Source organism: Carassius auratus, unplaced genomic scaffold (genome assembly GCF_003368295.1).
Source record: "Carassius auratus strain Wakin unplaced genomic scaffold, ASM336829v1 scaf_tig00008357, whole genome shotgun sequence".
NCBI lineage: Eukaryota > Metazoa > Chordata > Actinopteri > Cypriniformes > Cyprinidae > Carassius > Carassius auratus.
The window spans coordinates 9,505-26,200 of NW_020523937.1; the positions used below are offsets into that span (position 1 = coordinate 9,505).

A 16,696-nucleotide genomic window follows, 5' to 3' on the forward strand; every position below is an offset into this window, starting at 1 on the left:
CAACATGCTACTGATAAAAGAAAACCTGTGAAAATCAACATGTTTTACTTCTATAAGGTGATGTTTGGGGTTGGCATGATTTTTAATGTTTTTGAAAGAAGTCTGTTATGCATTTAATTGATCAATTGTTAAATAGTATTTTAATTTAGAAGAACTGTTTTCTGTTTGATTATATTTTTTTAAATGCAAATTATTCCTGTGATGCAAAGCTGAATTTTCAAGATCATCAGTCTTTGTCACGTGATCCTTCAGAAATCATTTGAATAATATTAGAATCAGGTGTGCTGCTTTATATATATATATATAATTTTTTTACAGGACTCTTTGATGAATAGAAAGTTCAGAAGGATTTTTATTAATTTAATGCATCCTTGCTGAATAAAAATATACAAATTCTTAAGAAAACAACAACTTTTGAACAGTAGTGTGAGAAAACAGACATTCAAAGGTAAAAAAAAAAAAAAAAAAGTGGCACTTTATTTTATAAGCGGAGACCTGCTTGATTCATGAATCCTAGTGTTAATACTGCATTTCAAAATTTGTTATTATTCACTATCATTGTAGTAATTTAAGACATTCAATTATACTAAATCTGACCGAGATTTTAGAAAAGCTGCATCATCGACAACATTAAGGTGATGCAGCTAAAAGGGAAAGTCATTGAATAAAAACTAAAGCAAACTACATTTTTTTTATATTAATTTTAATTTATACAGGTCATTTGATGCTTTCTGTAGACCCAGTAAACAAACAAACACATAAATGGTCTCTTAAAACAGAATAAAATCTTATACAGGTGCAAAACCCAGGCAGATGTCTAAACTAATTTTGTATGAGCATGTGATCCCATCACAGGAAGCAAAACAAGAGGGTTTCTTCATGTTCAGCTATTTGCAGCCGCGGTCCAACACGCACAACCAGGAAAACAAATCAAATCAAACGGATGTAAACAGACCGGATGGAATGCATCCAGAGCTCCTGGGTTCTATTACGCCGTGTGTTTACAGCTGCTCTTCTTGCAGATTTGAAATGAAGTCACGGGTGGCTGCTCGGAGATGTTCGCTGCGTCCCGACCAGCCCATCTGCTTAAATGAGGGGAAATCACAATCTCTACCTGCCATCCACCCGCAGGTGAGCCGTGACACTGCTATAAGCTTCATTCTCCTCATAAACACGAACCTTTGGCTCCTTGACAGCCCCGTTATTACACTCGCAACACAAACATATCCCACAAACCCTGCTGAGGCTGAGAAACCTGAAAGCTTTTCCAGGTGCTTAAACCTACAAACACACACAGTTCAAAAGCGAGAATTTAAACAGAGAAACTTTATTCACAGAGAGAGAGAGAAAGAGGCACGGCGGCTTCAACTTCTGCAAAAAAATATCTCTCCGTGGGAGAGTGCAGTAAACTTCCATGAAAGCCAAAAGAGAGAGAGAGGCACAGAATTAAATCATTTTCTTAAATGACTTTTTTGTTGTTTTTCAGTAAAACATCTTTAAAATCAAGATATATATTTACTCGAGAAGCAAAAATGCATATGATATTAAGACTTAAGAATATATATATATATAGAGATAAATTATTTCTTGTTTCTTATTTAAGCATAAAACTAAGTGTTTAAGTGTTCCTTAAAGGGGTCATATGATGATGTTTTCCGAACGCTTTGGAGGTTTACAAGCTGAGAATAGATAAAATCCCTAGTGGCAAAAACTAAAGTCTCAAACCCAAAGACATATTCTTTATAAAAGATTTGCATCACACTGCCCAAATGTTCACGCAAAGAAATACGGCATAACTTTGATTCTTGCTGTTGCGTCCAGCACCATGTTGTGGAGATGCTGTGTGTTTCATTTATGAAAGTGAAAATACTTTATTTGGCCTTTTAAGTTGTATTTACAGCACTATTCAAGAAACAGTTAAACCCAAATATTCAGATGTGTACTGGTCCCCACTGGATGCTACAAATGCCTCGTGTGTAATGGGTTACAAACCCATCACAGTATGTTCAGGGGCATAACATTTCCATCACATTCCATCCATTATAACAATTTAAAATAACTGTTTTGTATTTGAATACATGTTAAAATACAATTTATTCCTCTAATACAAAGCTGAATATTCAGCATTGTTCCTCCAATCTTCAGTGTCACATGATCCTTCAGAAATCATTCTAATATGCTGATTTGCTGCTCAAAAAAATCTAAAGATGGCAGATGATTTGAAATAACTGTTAATCATAAATATATTAAATTCAGTACTAAAAATTGAGTAAAATAGTTAAGAATGAACTTTTCATCAATATTTATATGTGCATTTTTATATTTATTAGAGCAACACATTGGTACTTTATTGCATTAAGGTGCATTAATGCTTATATAAATTTGCTAATGCACATGGACAACACATTTGAGATTAATGAGATCCATCTTTCGTTTTAAACCTGACATCAATACGCTCCACTCAATGTCAAAATCTGAACTACTCTTGGCTGTCATGAGCTGATATAAATGGGAATGCTAATAGATCGACTCCTCCGGGTATTATAGACCTGTCTTAATTAATTGTAATATTAAAAAACACAGATGTGTAGGCAGTAGACAGCAAGACAGCTCAGTGTGAGAGGAACTGAGAGAAGAAGAAAAATAAGGGAAACAACCCACAAGGTAGAGCTGAAGAAAAAGTGGGACAGAAAAGCAGACTATGAAGACAGTATGACAAAAAGAGTTAATGATAGTCCGGATGGAGTGTGTCTGAAGACATGGAGCGGCTGAGCTCTGCTCAATGACTGATAAGGGCTCAGAGAGCAGGACAGCAGCTCTGGCAGAGGACACAGTGTTTAAGGACACCAGCAGGAGACGGATGGACAGTAGACCACATTAAAAACACACTAACTCTCCTGTCCACTGACAGAGAGAGGTGATGATGGACACGTAACAGAGAATCAGTCTCGGAGCTTTAATTTGAGAGGCTTTTTCATACTCTCTCACATCTACTGCTCGTCCTTGACCGTTTTTCACCTACTGAGCAGAAAGAAGCATCCCATGAACGCTTCAAAGCAAGTACTGATTGAGTCAGTGAATGCTGGTTAGTTACACACACCACTGTCAACATTGAGAAAGGATTTAAAAAAAGAACAAAATACATTAAAAAAGAAAAGACATACAAATAAGATTTTGCATCATCGTCAGGACAGATTTGGAGAAATGCAGCATTACATCACTTACTCACAAATGAATCCTCTGCAGTGAATGGGTGCCGTAGGAATGAGAGTCCAAATAGCTGATAAAAACATCATAGTAATCCACAATTTCTTACAAACACATTGTCACTTCACAAAATATTATTTGATGAACTGGAGTGCTCTGGATTACTTGTGGATTATTGTGATGTTTTTATCAGCTGTTTGGACTCTCATTCTGACGGCACCCATTCACTGCAGAGGATCCATTGGTGAGCACATGATGTAATGCTGCATTCCTCCAAATCTGTTCTGATGAAGAAACAAACTCATCTTCATCTTGGATGGCCTGCGGGTGAGTAAATATTTAGCAAATATTAATTTTGGGGTGAATCAGTCCTTTAAATTAATAAGAAACTGCAAAATATGTAATTTAACACATAAAATCTCACAGCAGTAATTAATTAATACTTATCATACGGCTCTCTAGACTACTCAATTCTAAATAGTCAAGCTTAGCATTTGATGTCATTTTTTTATGACTGACTGAATATTATGCCTAACATTAAATGAAGGGTAATCATTCACATGTCATATATTTATAATTTTTACCCTTAGAAAAGGTACAATTAGTGTACTGCAGTGTAAATCAGGCACTCAGTGCATTCAGGACTGAATCCCATAAGTCAAACTAAACCTACAGACTGCATTAGCTCCGGTGGGAGAGAGACTACAGTCTCCTCTCTTTCCCTGGAGGATGTTTGCGGTTCAAAAAGGCATTAGGTTACAAAATCAACTACTCCAGCCAACAAAAAGGTCAAAGCAGAGTATGAATCATTGGGAGGAAGCAGACATTTCAAATGCCCACTTCCTTCACAGTATTTTCTATGGTTAGAGATGGGAATCGAACAGAATTTAACAATTCAAATGACTCCAGAATCCTTAATTCCTTTAACAGTTCTATTATTGAATTGCATTTTCTATCAGCATCCTGATGTTAAAGGGGTCACATGATGCTTTTTTAAAGATCATTATTTTGTGTATTTGGTGTGCCAGAATATGTTGACACGCTTTAATGTTCAAAAAACACAATCTTTCAAATACTGTACATTATTGTAGGTCCTCTATGCCACACCTCTCTCAAACATGTCATTTTCTACAAAGTCCCTCCTTCTGACAAGTGCAGTCTGCACTGATTGGCTACTGACCCAGTGCATTATGATTGGCCAAACACCGCAAGCACTTGTCGGAAATGTAAAGAGCCTTTCCATAATCGTGAGCTTCATCTTTCAAAATAAATGACAGTTAAAGACATAAAGACTATTAATAATGTCCACAGTTTTACCATCAGTTCCACGGACGGTTAAGACAGCTGACTCCACTGTGTGACACTGTGTGACTCTCTCTCTCTCTCTCACACACACACACACAAAATGTTTTTGCCTTGGTCCAGAAACACACAACATCACTCTGACATGGCTGCTTCAATACTAACTTCGGTTACTGAAACTTTCTTTGCGTGAACATTTGGGCGGCATTACGCAAATATTTCCACATAGTGATGTAGACATGTGGGGGCGTGTTTTAATGAGCCATTTTAGGCGGACTTAACTTTGATAAAGAATATCTCTTTGGATTTTAGACTTGAGTCTTTGTAACTTTACAGATCCTTGTTATGCACAAAGAGCTCGTAACACTCCAAAGAGAAAGGAAAATTTTAAATCGCATCATATGACCCCATTAAATAACAATAATAATAATAACAAAATGTCTCTTGATCAGCAAATCAGCATATTATAATAATTTCTGAAGGGACATGTGACACTGAAGATGGGAGTTTTGGACCTTTGCATCAAGGGGATAAATTACATTTTAATATATATGCGAACATAAAAAAAGTTACATCTGTTATTGTCACTTAATAGAGTAAGGGACATTTATCATAAATCGGAGAGGCAAAACTGTGAATCACACATTTAAAAAAGCATGCAGAAATGAATTGCTCTCAATCAGAAAAGGGTTTATTTTATTATTAACCAGATCTTAGCGCTGAGATAAAGAAAAAACACTTACTAACATTAATCAGCTTACAATTCACATTTCCAACAGGCTGATTAAACAAAAACGTCACAGGTAGCTGTGTTTAGATATGATTTAAAAGACTTTTAAGATCCCTTAAAGCTTTCAAGAGCATCAGGAGCGCACATCTGCTGTGATCTCAGTGAGGGGAGAGTTATTAATGATGTAACTTATCTCATATTATTCTAGAGGTGAAGCAACGGTCAGGAACGGAAATTGAAAGATACAAAAAGAATTATACTCTCCATTATCTGTAAAGCTTTAGAAAGAAAACTGCATAGAGAATGAGAGGGATTATCATATGTATGCACACAAGTCTGGCCATATGTTATCTGCACTAACAATGACCTCCCAAAATAATACAAAAATAATTTAAATCGCATACACACAAATGAGTGAAAGTCAATAGAGTGAGCCAAATCTCCATGTAAGCTCTGAATTCTCAACGTTGACCTCATTCACACTAGTAGAATAACCTAAAACCTTCTCCCATTGCTTTTTCTCTCAATTTATTTCTCCTTTTGGTGCACAAAACTCAACTGCACCGTTTGTTCTTTACCTGAGTTTGGCTTTGGTTCTGGTTCTGGCTCTGTGTTCACGGTCTGGCCGAGCGTTCCTGATCCATAAAGGTAAAAAAAAGACACACAGCGGCGGTGATGAGTGTGTGCATGGCCTCGTACAAGAGTTTCGGAGAAAACACGCTCCAGATGAAAAGGTGGTATCGGAGCGAGGTGACCAGGACCACGTAAAACACAGCCGGGATGGACCGCAGGAGTGCAAAGCAGTAGCTGCCATGACCGAGACCCATTCCAGCCCTGACAGAGAGAGAAAAAGACCAGAATAAAGATGTTCAGTTCGGTTATGGTCTTGTCTGAATCTGAAACGTGTCATTATACAATGCTGTAGTCATAAAACCGTCAGGTCTCATCGACTGTGGTTCATTCCTTGTTTAATGTTAATGGAGAAGCTATTACTTCCTTTACTAACCTTTGATTATGAAATGTCTTACAGTACATTCATTTAGACAAATGTCACCTGCCATGGGCTGATGGCACAGCCATTAGCAGGTCTATATGCAATAATCTGACACTTTAAAAAGTAATGGGACCTAAATTGGACTAGACTGGACCAAGCTGGCCTAGACTGCATTAGACTGGCATACACTTGACTAGATAGCAAGGACTGGAATGGACAGAATTGGTGGATTTCTTTGATATTACTACACTGCACATAAATGGACAGGAGCTGGTGATAGACTTGACTGGGCTAGACTAATTTAAAGTGAACTGGACTTAAATGGGCAGGACTGTATCAGGATGGACTGAATTGTGTTAGACTACATTGGATGTCCTCGACTTATAAAGTGGACTGGAAATGATAGACTAGACTGGGCTGGGCTAGAATACATTGGAATTAATTAAATTGCACTGGACTAGAAGGGACTAAGGGAAGGACTGGACTAGGATAAACTTAAGTGGGCTTGGCTAGATTAAATTACCTCAACCTATAAACTGGACTAAAAATACCATGCACTTAACTGGAAGTTGATGATAAACCTTAACCTATCCACTGGAGATGATAATAGACTGAACTGGATTAGACAACTTTGGACTGAATTGGATTGGACTGGACTAGAATGGGCAGGACTGAACTAGTATGGACTGAAGTGGGTTAGGCTACTTTAGATGGCCTCAAACTATAACCTGAACTGGACTACACTGCAGTGAACTGACTGGAGTTGGTTTTAGTGGACTACATTGACAGGGCCAGTCTAAAGCAGAATTCAGTAGGTTAGGCTAGATTAAATCACCTCAATCGATGAACTGGACTGGGTTATTCTGCGCTGAACTGGAGTTGATTTTACTGGAATACATTTACTAGGCTAGATTACTGAACTGAATTAGACTGGACTAGAATGGACTGAAACAGATTGAATTGGACTAGAATTGGCAGGAAAGGGCTAGTATGGACTGAAGTGGATTGGACTGAACTGGTCTAAAATGGGTTTTCTGTCATTATAACTCTTGTTTTGGGCAAATACTCAAGTGTTTCATCTTGAAGTGTTATTCATATGACAGACACCATAATCTAGCTCCTGGATTGCAGGATGTTGAATCAGAAATCTTTTCTCTAGCCCTGGGCAAATCAATGTGTGAGCAGGCCAGTCATCTTTGACTCCCACTGTGAGAGTTTGGCTTCTCCAAGGAACAAATGACCTCATTCCTTGTTCACATGAATTTGGACGTAGGGCAGTTTCTATAGCGCCAAACAGTAAAAGCTCCACTATCTATGGACAAGACTCAAGACATTCAGGCACCAGTGTTGCATTAAAAATGAAAATGTATTGTTATGGCGACGTAAATATTGAAAGCCCAATTCCCCAAAGTGGTAAACTCAGTGCTTTCAGCCAGTGCTAATATGACAAGTGAAACATTAGAAGAAAATAATCACGCACACAGCTCCTATCTTTTCAAACAGTGAGCTGGATCAAGCCAGCTGAAGATGCTCCCCGGATGAGTGCGATGGCTTGGCATGTTTTGTTGCGAGTTTACACTCCTCTATTCTTTCACCCAAAGGGACTGCCGCAGCCTGGCCTAAAAAAAACCTCTCACAGGGAGACAGAGAGAATCATTCTGGGAGATTTCCTCTCCAGTGTAATTATGCACACAGATTTTATGTGACCGTGAAAGAGAAGTAGACAAGGATAAGTGAGATAGCGGTGCATGGTTCAACCTGGAAACTAATCAGTGAATTTAAATTACATTATGAGACAAACAAGCAAAAACCTAAGGCTGAAAGGAGAAATCACTACCATCAAGATGACACAACAGATTTAAAGGGACAGTGATTAACTCAACCTCATGACGTGCCGAATCTGTATGATTTTCTTTTTTCTGTGGGAAACACCAAGTATGTGGACTACATTTATGGTAATTTAATGGTGTTTTTTTCTTTTGTGTTAGAAGAACAAAAGTCATGCATGTTTGGAATGACATAAGAGTGAGCAAATGAAACAATTGTTATTTTTCGGGTGAACTATCCCTTTAAATTCTAACATACTGTAGAATTAAACAGAAAATTCAGCCGGTATTGATGGAGGAACCCAAACCCATGGCTTGGGAATATTTACTGGTGCAATTCTGTCATATTTTTTGCGAAAACGTCATGAAGAATTTCCGGCCATTTTTCCATTTTACATAAATTTGCACCTAATCCAAGCTTTCCTGTTAACATTAAAAAATGTTCCCCAGAAGAAACAACATAAGGATGAATAATTAAATATTCAATATTGGGGTGAATTATCAATTCTTTTTTTTTTTCTGTTGTAACGTGCAAGATCCTGAGCAATCTGGTTTGCTTTGACCAATTCTGCAAAACAGAAATGTTACAGAAAGGACAATATAGTTTATTAAGAGTAAACCGACTGAAAAGAATATTAAAACATGATGCTCTCTTCTCTGTTGGACACACTACAGTTTAGATCGACACAAGACAACAACAGCAAACCAAATTTAATACTGAATCAACCGAGAAATGATATTTCCAGGCCAGTTTTGACTGCCCCATCAATTTGACTGACAGGTTGCTTTTCTAAGCAGACCAGCTGATTACCAGACCTGCAGACCTGTGCATACTCGCAGCGAATCTTCTGTAAACTGCACAGCCAGATCACAGTCCCCACTGCTGATTCCCGACAGCACTGCCTAAAATCATTTCCAGCGCCTGTCACAAACATCTACGCGAACAGAATGATGGTCCTTTTCTGCCTCACGAGGAGTTTGCCGGCGGATGAAAATATTTGCAATTCAAATCCACACGCGGGTAGTAGATTGTTTGCAGGATTCAATATCCCTGAACACAAAGCACCTGTTGCCTCGGAGGAAATGAAATATCTTCTAACAAGCCTCTGTATTTCTCACTCTCAAATGGATTGTGTAAATGCTCGGCTTAGATGGGGGACGGGTCAGCCAGGCCTGCTGGGATTCCAGAACGATGAGTATTGATCAAAGAGCATTTCCTGGATCTCGTGTGTGTGTGTGCTGTAGTGACACTGCTGACTGATCACGCTGAATTATACATGTCAGACTGAATGCCTGACCACTTAAGACAGTCATTTATCAGGCTGTAGTCAGACAGCACTTTAGGGGAAATCTTCTAGGCTCACAGGGACAGACTTTATAATGAGATGAATAAAGAGTGGGTGGTTCACAAAGTTTGATACTCTGCATTTATGCGGGATTATGGGATAGGTAGAGTGCATCTGCCAGGGTCATGCACCATACAGAACTGAACTTCGAATGCCTTTTTTTAGTCCAATTTAATTCCTGAATTCGAATCGAGGAATTAAAATGGGGTGCGGAAGTTTGAATGTGAATGGAAGCAAAATGAACTGAAATTCAAAGAAAACCATATAACAGTTTTTTTTAATAAAGCAAAGTTTGAATAGCTCTAAAGTTAGAATGTTTATGGCTTTTACAGGCAGAATGACTGATAGAACGACAGAATGATCGATAGATGGATGGATGGATTCTGCTGATTAATTTGAACAAGCTCTTTCTGAATTTTTCAGTTCAATTCAGAATTTTGACCAATCCTGACATCACTGATGCAATATTGATTCATGAGGGTCCAATGAGTGCAATTCAGACACTTCCAAACCAAGCAAATAGTGGTGCAGAATGTGGCTCAAACAACGCCCATTTAGCACACAAACATCCTGTATATACAGTATGCTTCTCTCCGATATGTCGAATGCACTGTGATACTCCTACAAGGTCTATTTGTAATATTAGCAACAGTTTTTGCAACAATAACAATTTTCATATAATTAAATGGCAAAAAAGAAAAGAAAAAGAAAACTAATAAAAGGAAGGTACAAACTGTAGCACCACTTAAAAAGTTTTTTTTTTTTTTTCAGTGTCATTTTTTATATACTGTATACATTTATTTTTGAGTGGGCAACAATGGAAGGGAAGGAAAGGAATTATGACTGTATGGACCAAGATTCTGAACACCAGGAAGGCATTGTGGATGTGGGTGGTCTTGGTCTGACATCAGAACCTGTGGAGGAAGTCTTGAGTACTGAAAGTAACAGTATGTTTTGATGGCATATTGAACTCTTTTGGCTCAAAAGACCAATGCAAATTTGATTGCTCATGGAATGACCTCTTAAAGAATAATTTTACTGTGTAAAAACTGAGAGGCCAGTTCAAGACAATCAGACTCACACACACACAGATTGTGATTGTCTCGGCATGATTTCCATTATTCATTGTTCTATGAGTGGCTCTAATTGTGCCATCATTACCAGCTCAAGCTCTAATAACTGCCCCCTGATTCCTCATTCGCTCTGACAGATCACTTCAAGCACCATTAAAACAATTATCTTAAGAAGACTAGCGCTGATTTATATTCCCATAATGCTCTGTAATTACGTATAACTGATATATGGATGTGTCCTGAATCTTTAAAAACAGTCCCTATTTTAAATTTTAAAGTAACACAAACATTGAGATTTCTTCTAAAGGGAATGAAAGAAGAGTTTTGCTATAAGAAAAAAAAAAGATTTTATTACAGTGAACTACAGAACTGTGTTATTGCCCTATCATTCATAAGTCATTTTAAGCTTTTTTTTTACTGCACTGCAGTATTTTTAATAGAACAAGTGTCACACTGGAAGTCTGTTGCAGCATTATTGCATAAAACTCTCTTTAAAAGGGCCATTTTGAGTAAACCAATGTTCTTTGTCAAACTATAAACACTCCCTTTTATATTTCCAGTTTTCATTTTATTCTACTTAAAGTTTCTTTAATTGTGTCAGGGTTTTTTTTTTTCTTCGTTTATTTTCCTCTTTTTTAAACATATGTCTGTAGCTTTAATATATTTTTATTTCAGTTTTAGTTATTTTAGCACTTCAGGTTAAACTGATTGAAAATAATATATGTAAAATATATATGTATGATTACAGAGTTTGCAAGGCAGCATTAAAGCTGCAGTAGGTAACTTTTGTAAAAATGTATTTGTGAAACCTGTCATTATGTCCTGACAGTAGAATATGAGACAGATAATCTGTGAAAAAAATCAAGCTCCTCTGGCTCCTCCCAGTGGTCCTATGGGCTAGTTGCACAAGATGGCGCCGGTTAGCTTCAGCGACGCGAGTGTGTGCGTACTTATTTCCGGTCTTGCGACGCTCGCATTGACTGTAAGGGAAACTTACATACGAAACTTGGCTAGATGTATATAATTAAAGATTTTCAAATTTAACAGCCCATAGTGGTATATCAAAAACATGGGGAAACATCCTCCCTATATTCTGCGTACCTCTGTGTGGAAATTCATCAAGATACAACGCGGAGATTGCTTTATTCTTCTGTTGATTATGTGGATCAGCGTCAGTTCAGGTCCACAGGGATTTCTTTTTTCAAACACAAACCTCTCAAATATGCAATACTTTTCATTTTCGAAGAGCTGGTTTTGTTCTGTTATGTAAGATAAATGTTTCTGACTGTCAAACAAGACGCTCAGAGATTTCTGATAAAGCGTTTTATTAACTTTATTTGATAACATAATTTATAACTAACTGTACAATTAAACGTAGTATAATTATGGTAGGTTTGCCTTAAATAAAAGATCGCTGTTTGCATTCATGTGTGTTTTTATCTGGTTATTTGTTTTGTGAAAGATCTGCAGCATAAATCATTATCTGTCTACCAGTAGCCATTGTTATTGTTTTGCATTAATTATCAGATTAAACAGATATTAAAAGTCACGTATTTTTTACTGTGTAAAATAATCTTGTGAAAATAACGATAAAACGGACTGATGTATGTGTACAATTGAGAAATGGATACTTCTGAAGATAAATCGCAGCCCAAGTCTCACGAGGTAAATATTTAATATAAAAATAATAATAACAATGCAAACATCTTCGAGAAATAAGTATTTTTTACATTTACATATTTGGTAAGATAAAATACATTATATAGCTGTGTATACACACCATGAGTTCAACTTTCATCTCGTGAACAGTAGTGAACAGTGTATTTAATTCATTCACCAGGCTCAAACATACACAGGTTTCAAATCCACTGGCTCAGTTAACATTTGTAGTATAGTGATAATAGCAGTGTATATCTTATTTGCATATGAAGTGATATTATAAATCCTGTAAACATATAGAAGGTAATATTTGGACTTCTCTGGTTCTCTGCACTGACTTTAAGCACAGCCGGAAATACCTACGCACACACTCGCAAGACCGGAAATCCAAGATGGCGGAGATATGCAACTAGCCCATTGCCATTTGCAGAAAGTCATGTGCTCCCGGTAAAAAACAACCAATCAGAGCTGCGGTCCATAACTTTTGTTTGTGTTCAAGATTTACAAAAATGTATATAATAAGCGAGTACACCATGAATCAATTTTCCAAACCGTGTTTTTAGCTTGTCCTGAATCACTAGGGTGCACCTATAATAAGTGTTTATATTCGGACTATTTTAGATTGCTTCGGGGGTACCGCGGCGGAGTAACCCAGTACCTTTGTGATTCTTCATAGACATAAACAGAGAGAAGTAGTTCCGGCTACGATGTTCTTCTGCAAGACGCAAGCAGTTCTGTTTATTAACCGCCAGAGTGTCAAAAGTTACCGACTGCAGCTTTAAAGCTTGAAACACTTAACGTACAGGCTCCATTCAGACCGTTCCGGCTTTCACTGTTCCTGTAACTCGGGTAAAGTACTAACCTTGACACTAACAATGCCGAGGTCATGGCTTTCGATTCCTGATAAGACATACTGAATGCTTCAGGTACAAGCACCTACTAGACAAATTTATAAACACACTGCAGTTCAAACATATACAAGACCATTCCTTCAATATTACATGAGCTCTGTATGTTTGTGTGTGTTACCTGTCTCTCTGTGAGCTGAGGAAACACAGCAGATGACAGGCCCAGAGCAGCGGTCCTGCGTAGGTGCTCAGCGCCGTCAGGAAAATGGCAGGCGCTTCTACGTAACTATCCAGACCCACAAAACCCACAGAGATGTCCACGGTCCCGATGTTATTAGAGTTTCCCTGAAGAGACCATATAACATAAACACAAGTGGTTGACACAGATTTTAGCATTATATTATATATATATATATATATATATATATATATATATATATATATATATATATATATAATTTCTAAATAAAAACTAATTAAAATAAAACATTAACATTTTTCTTTTCTTTTAACTTTCATGTTATTTGACGATTAACCAACCAACATCTGAGAATCATGAACATTAATAATAATAATAATCCCTACACGTGTAGCCATTTTAAAATAGTTGCTAAAAAATTTATTCAATATGACCATTAAAAGGCTAGTATGCCCAAAGATGAAAACCCTCATGCCGTTCCAAACCCTTAAGACCTTCGTTCATCTTCGGAACATGAATGAAGATATTTTTGATGAAATGTGAGAGCTCTCGGACCCTGCATAGCAACGCAACTGTAACGTATCCAGGTCCAGAAACCTTGTAAGGACATCTGTAAAACAGTCCATGTGACATCAGTGGCTCAACTTCAGTTTTTTGAGTGCACAGAAAACAAAAACAACAATTTATTCAACAATTCTTCTCCCCTGAGTCAAGTCTTTCACCATTTTTAGAGAGTATCACAATGCATACGCAAACTTTCCAACCAGGCGAAAACAACGCTGATTACGCAGATTACGTTCATGAGTGCGCTTTCTCCCCAGAACGTAAACAACACTGTTCACGTCGATTACGCACTTGGGTACTCTCCAAAATGGTGGAAGACATTACTCGGCAGGGAAGTTAACCTGAATAGTTAAATAAATGATATTATTTTTGTTCTCTTTGTGCTCAAAAGGTATTCTCGTAGCTTTGCAAAACTGAAGTTGAGCCACTGATGTCACATGGACGGTTTTACCAGTGTCCTTACTACGTTTCTGAAGCTAGGAAAATTACAGCTGCGTTACTATGCAGGGTCCGAGTGCTCTCAGATTTCTTAAATACTTCATGTTCTGAAGATGAACGAAGGTCTTACGGGTTTGGAACAACACGAGGGTGAGTAATTAATGACAGAATTATCATAAAGGTTGAACTAACCCTTTAACCAAACTTTAACCAGGTAAATATTTTAGGTCTGAGGGTTCAACTGAAAAAGCCGATATAAACTGCAGTAAATTGATGCAGCAGAGGTTTGAGGCATCCTGGCTGATGGACGGATGAGGAAGAGGGGAAATAAACAAACAAATCCTGCTCTTTCCTGTCAGTGGCTCACAGAAGACTGTGTCCATCACAGATTGGAAAATCTTCCTCCTCCATGCTCTCCTCTTGCCTCTCTTAGTCCCATTATTTTATGCTTATCTAAAAAAAATTATCTAAATCAATGTGACACTTTGATTGTACAATTAACAATCACTTTCACCCTGCTTAATGGATAGAAAGAGAAATATATCCATCCTTTGACAGTTCAGTTGCATTGACCCTGACTGTCCTTTTGATGATGATGTCATTGTCAAGCCCATAATTCCTTGCTTGGGCACTTTAAATGATAACTGGTCAGTAAAGCACCATTTATGACCCTAAACTGTACACACACACACACACACAGCTGTGAATTTACTCTTTATGTATCATTATTAAACCTGATTCTTTTGATCAGGTTTATAAAGAGTTCACCAGTGTTCACCAAAGAGTTCACCAATGGTCAGAAAAAAAGTTTGGTGACTTTTATTTCATGTCAGTTTTGATGTTATTTGTTACTAATGTTTGTCATTTATACTAAACGTTTGGAATAATTGCAAATATGTAACGTTTTTAAAAGAAGTCTCTTCTGCTTATCAAAACTAAATTTATTTGATGAGAAGAAAATTAAGTAAAAACAGTAATATTGTAAATATTATTGAAATAATGTGATGTCTTATTATTATCAGCAAGGATGCATTAAATTGATCGAACATGACGATTAAGATATATATAATGTTACAAATAATATATTACAGTATTCATATAACAATTTCTTTTTTTCTTTTTTTTGTTATCAAAGACAACATTTCTAATTTAAAATTTAAGTTTTTATTTTTATCAAATATTTTTCATATTAGCCTTAAAGACAACATTTGTTTAATATTTTCCTAATATTTCTATATTATATATTCCAATATTGTATTGTAGTTTTTTTTTCTATTAAAAAATATTTTAATGGTTTTAGTTAACAAAACTGCATCAAAAAAGTAAAAAGTACAGTTTTGCATGTGTTACATTTTTTTTTGTTAAACCGGACAAAAACATTCACTTTCTATACTTAACACCTTAACTTCTTCATGAACTACTCTCAATGATGGTATTGTAATGTTGATATTACAAACATACCAAAATTTTGGTGCCAAATAGCCCAAAATCAGTCTTATTCTGGATTGCAATGTAAACCCTTCATCAATCCAATATGAAAAGTGTTCAAACTCTAAATGGAATCAAACTGCGGTTTGGGCCGACGCAATCGACCTGAATGTGCAAAAACATTATGGGAACTATGAAACTACAATTATTTAATCAATACGCATTAATGGAAGAAACCAGACCTCTATTGTCTCCAACTTAAAGCCATTCTTATGGATGCAATCCTCTCCTCATTACCTGAAAGTAGAAGAAAGCCTGGCCGAACCAGTAGTGCATGATGGTGGTCTGGGCGGCATCGTAGTGGAGCTTCTTCCAGATGAACTGAGCCATGATTGTCTGGATGAGCAGACAGCAGGCCAGCGTGGGCAAATTATGAGCTCTGAACAACAGAGCCACCAATAACACCACGCCGCTGTACACTTCCCACAGTCCTCTGCTCTTCAGCCGCCTGCTGTCCACCGCTGACGACATCACCTGCGAGCGCAACCGGTCCTTCACGCCGGTGAATAAGATACCGAGGACGAAAACGTAAACGAATTGCGCCTCGACGGTTCCCCTGAAAGAGAACGTGAGAAAAGCAGAAGGAAAGATTCTTGTTTAGGATCATTGAAGACACTCACTTTTTCACCCGCTCTCTTTCTAACACACAGAAGAATCAATATCGACTGCGAGCACCCTTTTGTTTGAAGGCTCGTCTTCATTTTGGACGAAGCTTGTGAAGCCAGGAGAGAATCAATAACAGTGAGGTTTGGCGCTCCGCAGCAGAGAGCAGAAGTTACTTATTATTGCCCACAGGAGGTCATGCGGGATCACCTGGAGGAAACCGCCTGAAACACCACCTTCTTCTTTTACAATGTAGTAGATGCAGGAAAATGGCTGGGACAATATCAGGTCAGCATCAGAGATACAGATAGACCACTCTGCAGGCTAAACACCTTAAATTAATACTTCTACTGTTAGGACAAAGTACATTCAATGACCCATTTGTATCTAAATCATGACAGATTCTTGTAAATGTCTTG

The 16,696-nt window shown here is 37.3% G+C and overlaps 1 protein-coding gene across 1 annotated transcript; it reads right to left on the minus strand.

Annotated features, from left to right (window-relative positions):
* Positions 1 to 5,181: 5,181 nt before the first annotated feature.
* Positions 5,182 to 16,390, minus strand: LOC113071873 (GPI ethanolamine phosphate transferase 2-like). Its single transcript, XM_026245171.1, has 4 exons — positions 16,350 to 16,390; positions 15,912 to 16,230; positions 13,167 to 13,330; positions 5,182 to 6,073 (listed from the first exon to the last, which is right to left on the minus strand). Exons 1-4 carry the CDS (start codon positions 16,373 to 16,375, stop codon positions 5,854 to 5,856), a joined length of 729 nt encoding a protein of 242 aa, XP_026100956.1. The 5' UTR covers positions 16,376 to 16,390; the 3' UTR covers positions 5,182 to 5,853.
* Positions 16,391 to 16,696: the final 306 nt, after the last annotated feature.

Bases quoted from the DNA above. Each gene is read 5' to 3' on its own strand.
- LOC113071873 (XM_026245171.1), bottom strand. From the start codon at position 16,375: ATGAAGACGAGCCTTCAAACAAAAGG. The intron at 16,231-16,349 runs GTGCTCGCAGTC...GTTCTCTTTCAG, and splicing joins ACGAGCCTTCAAACAAAAGG to GGGAACCGTCGAGGCGCAAT. The intron at 13,331-15,911 runs GTAATGAGGAGA...TGGTCTCTTCAG, and splicing joins AGGCTTTCTTCTACTTTCAG to GGAAACTCTAATAACATCGG.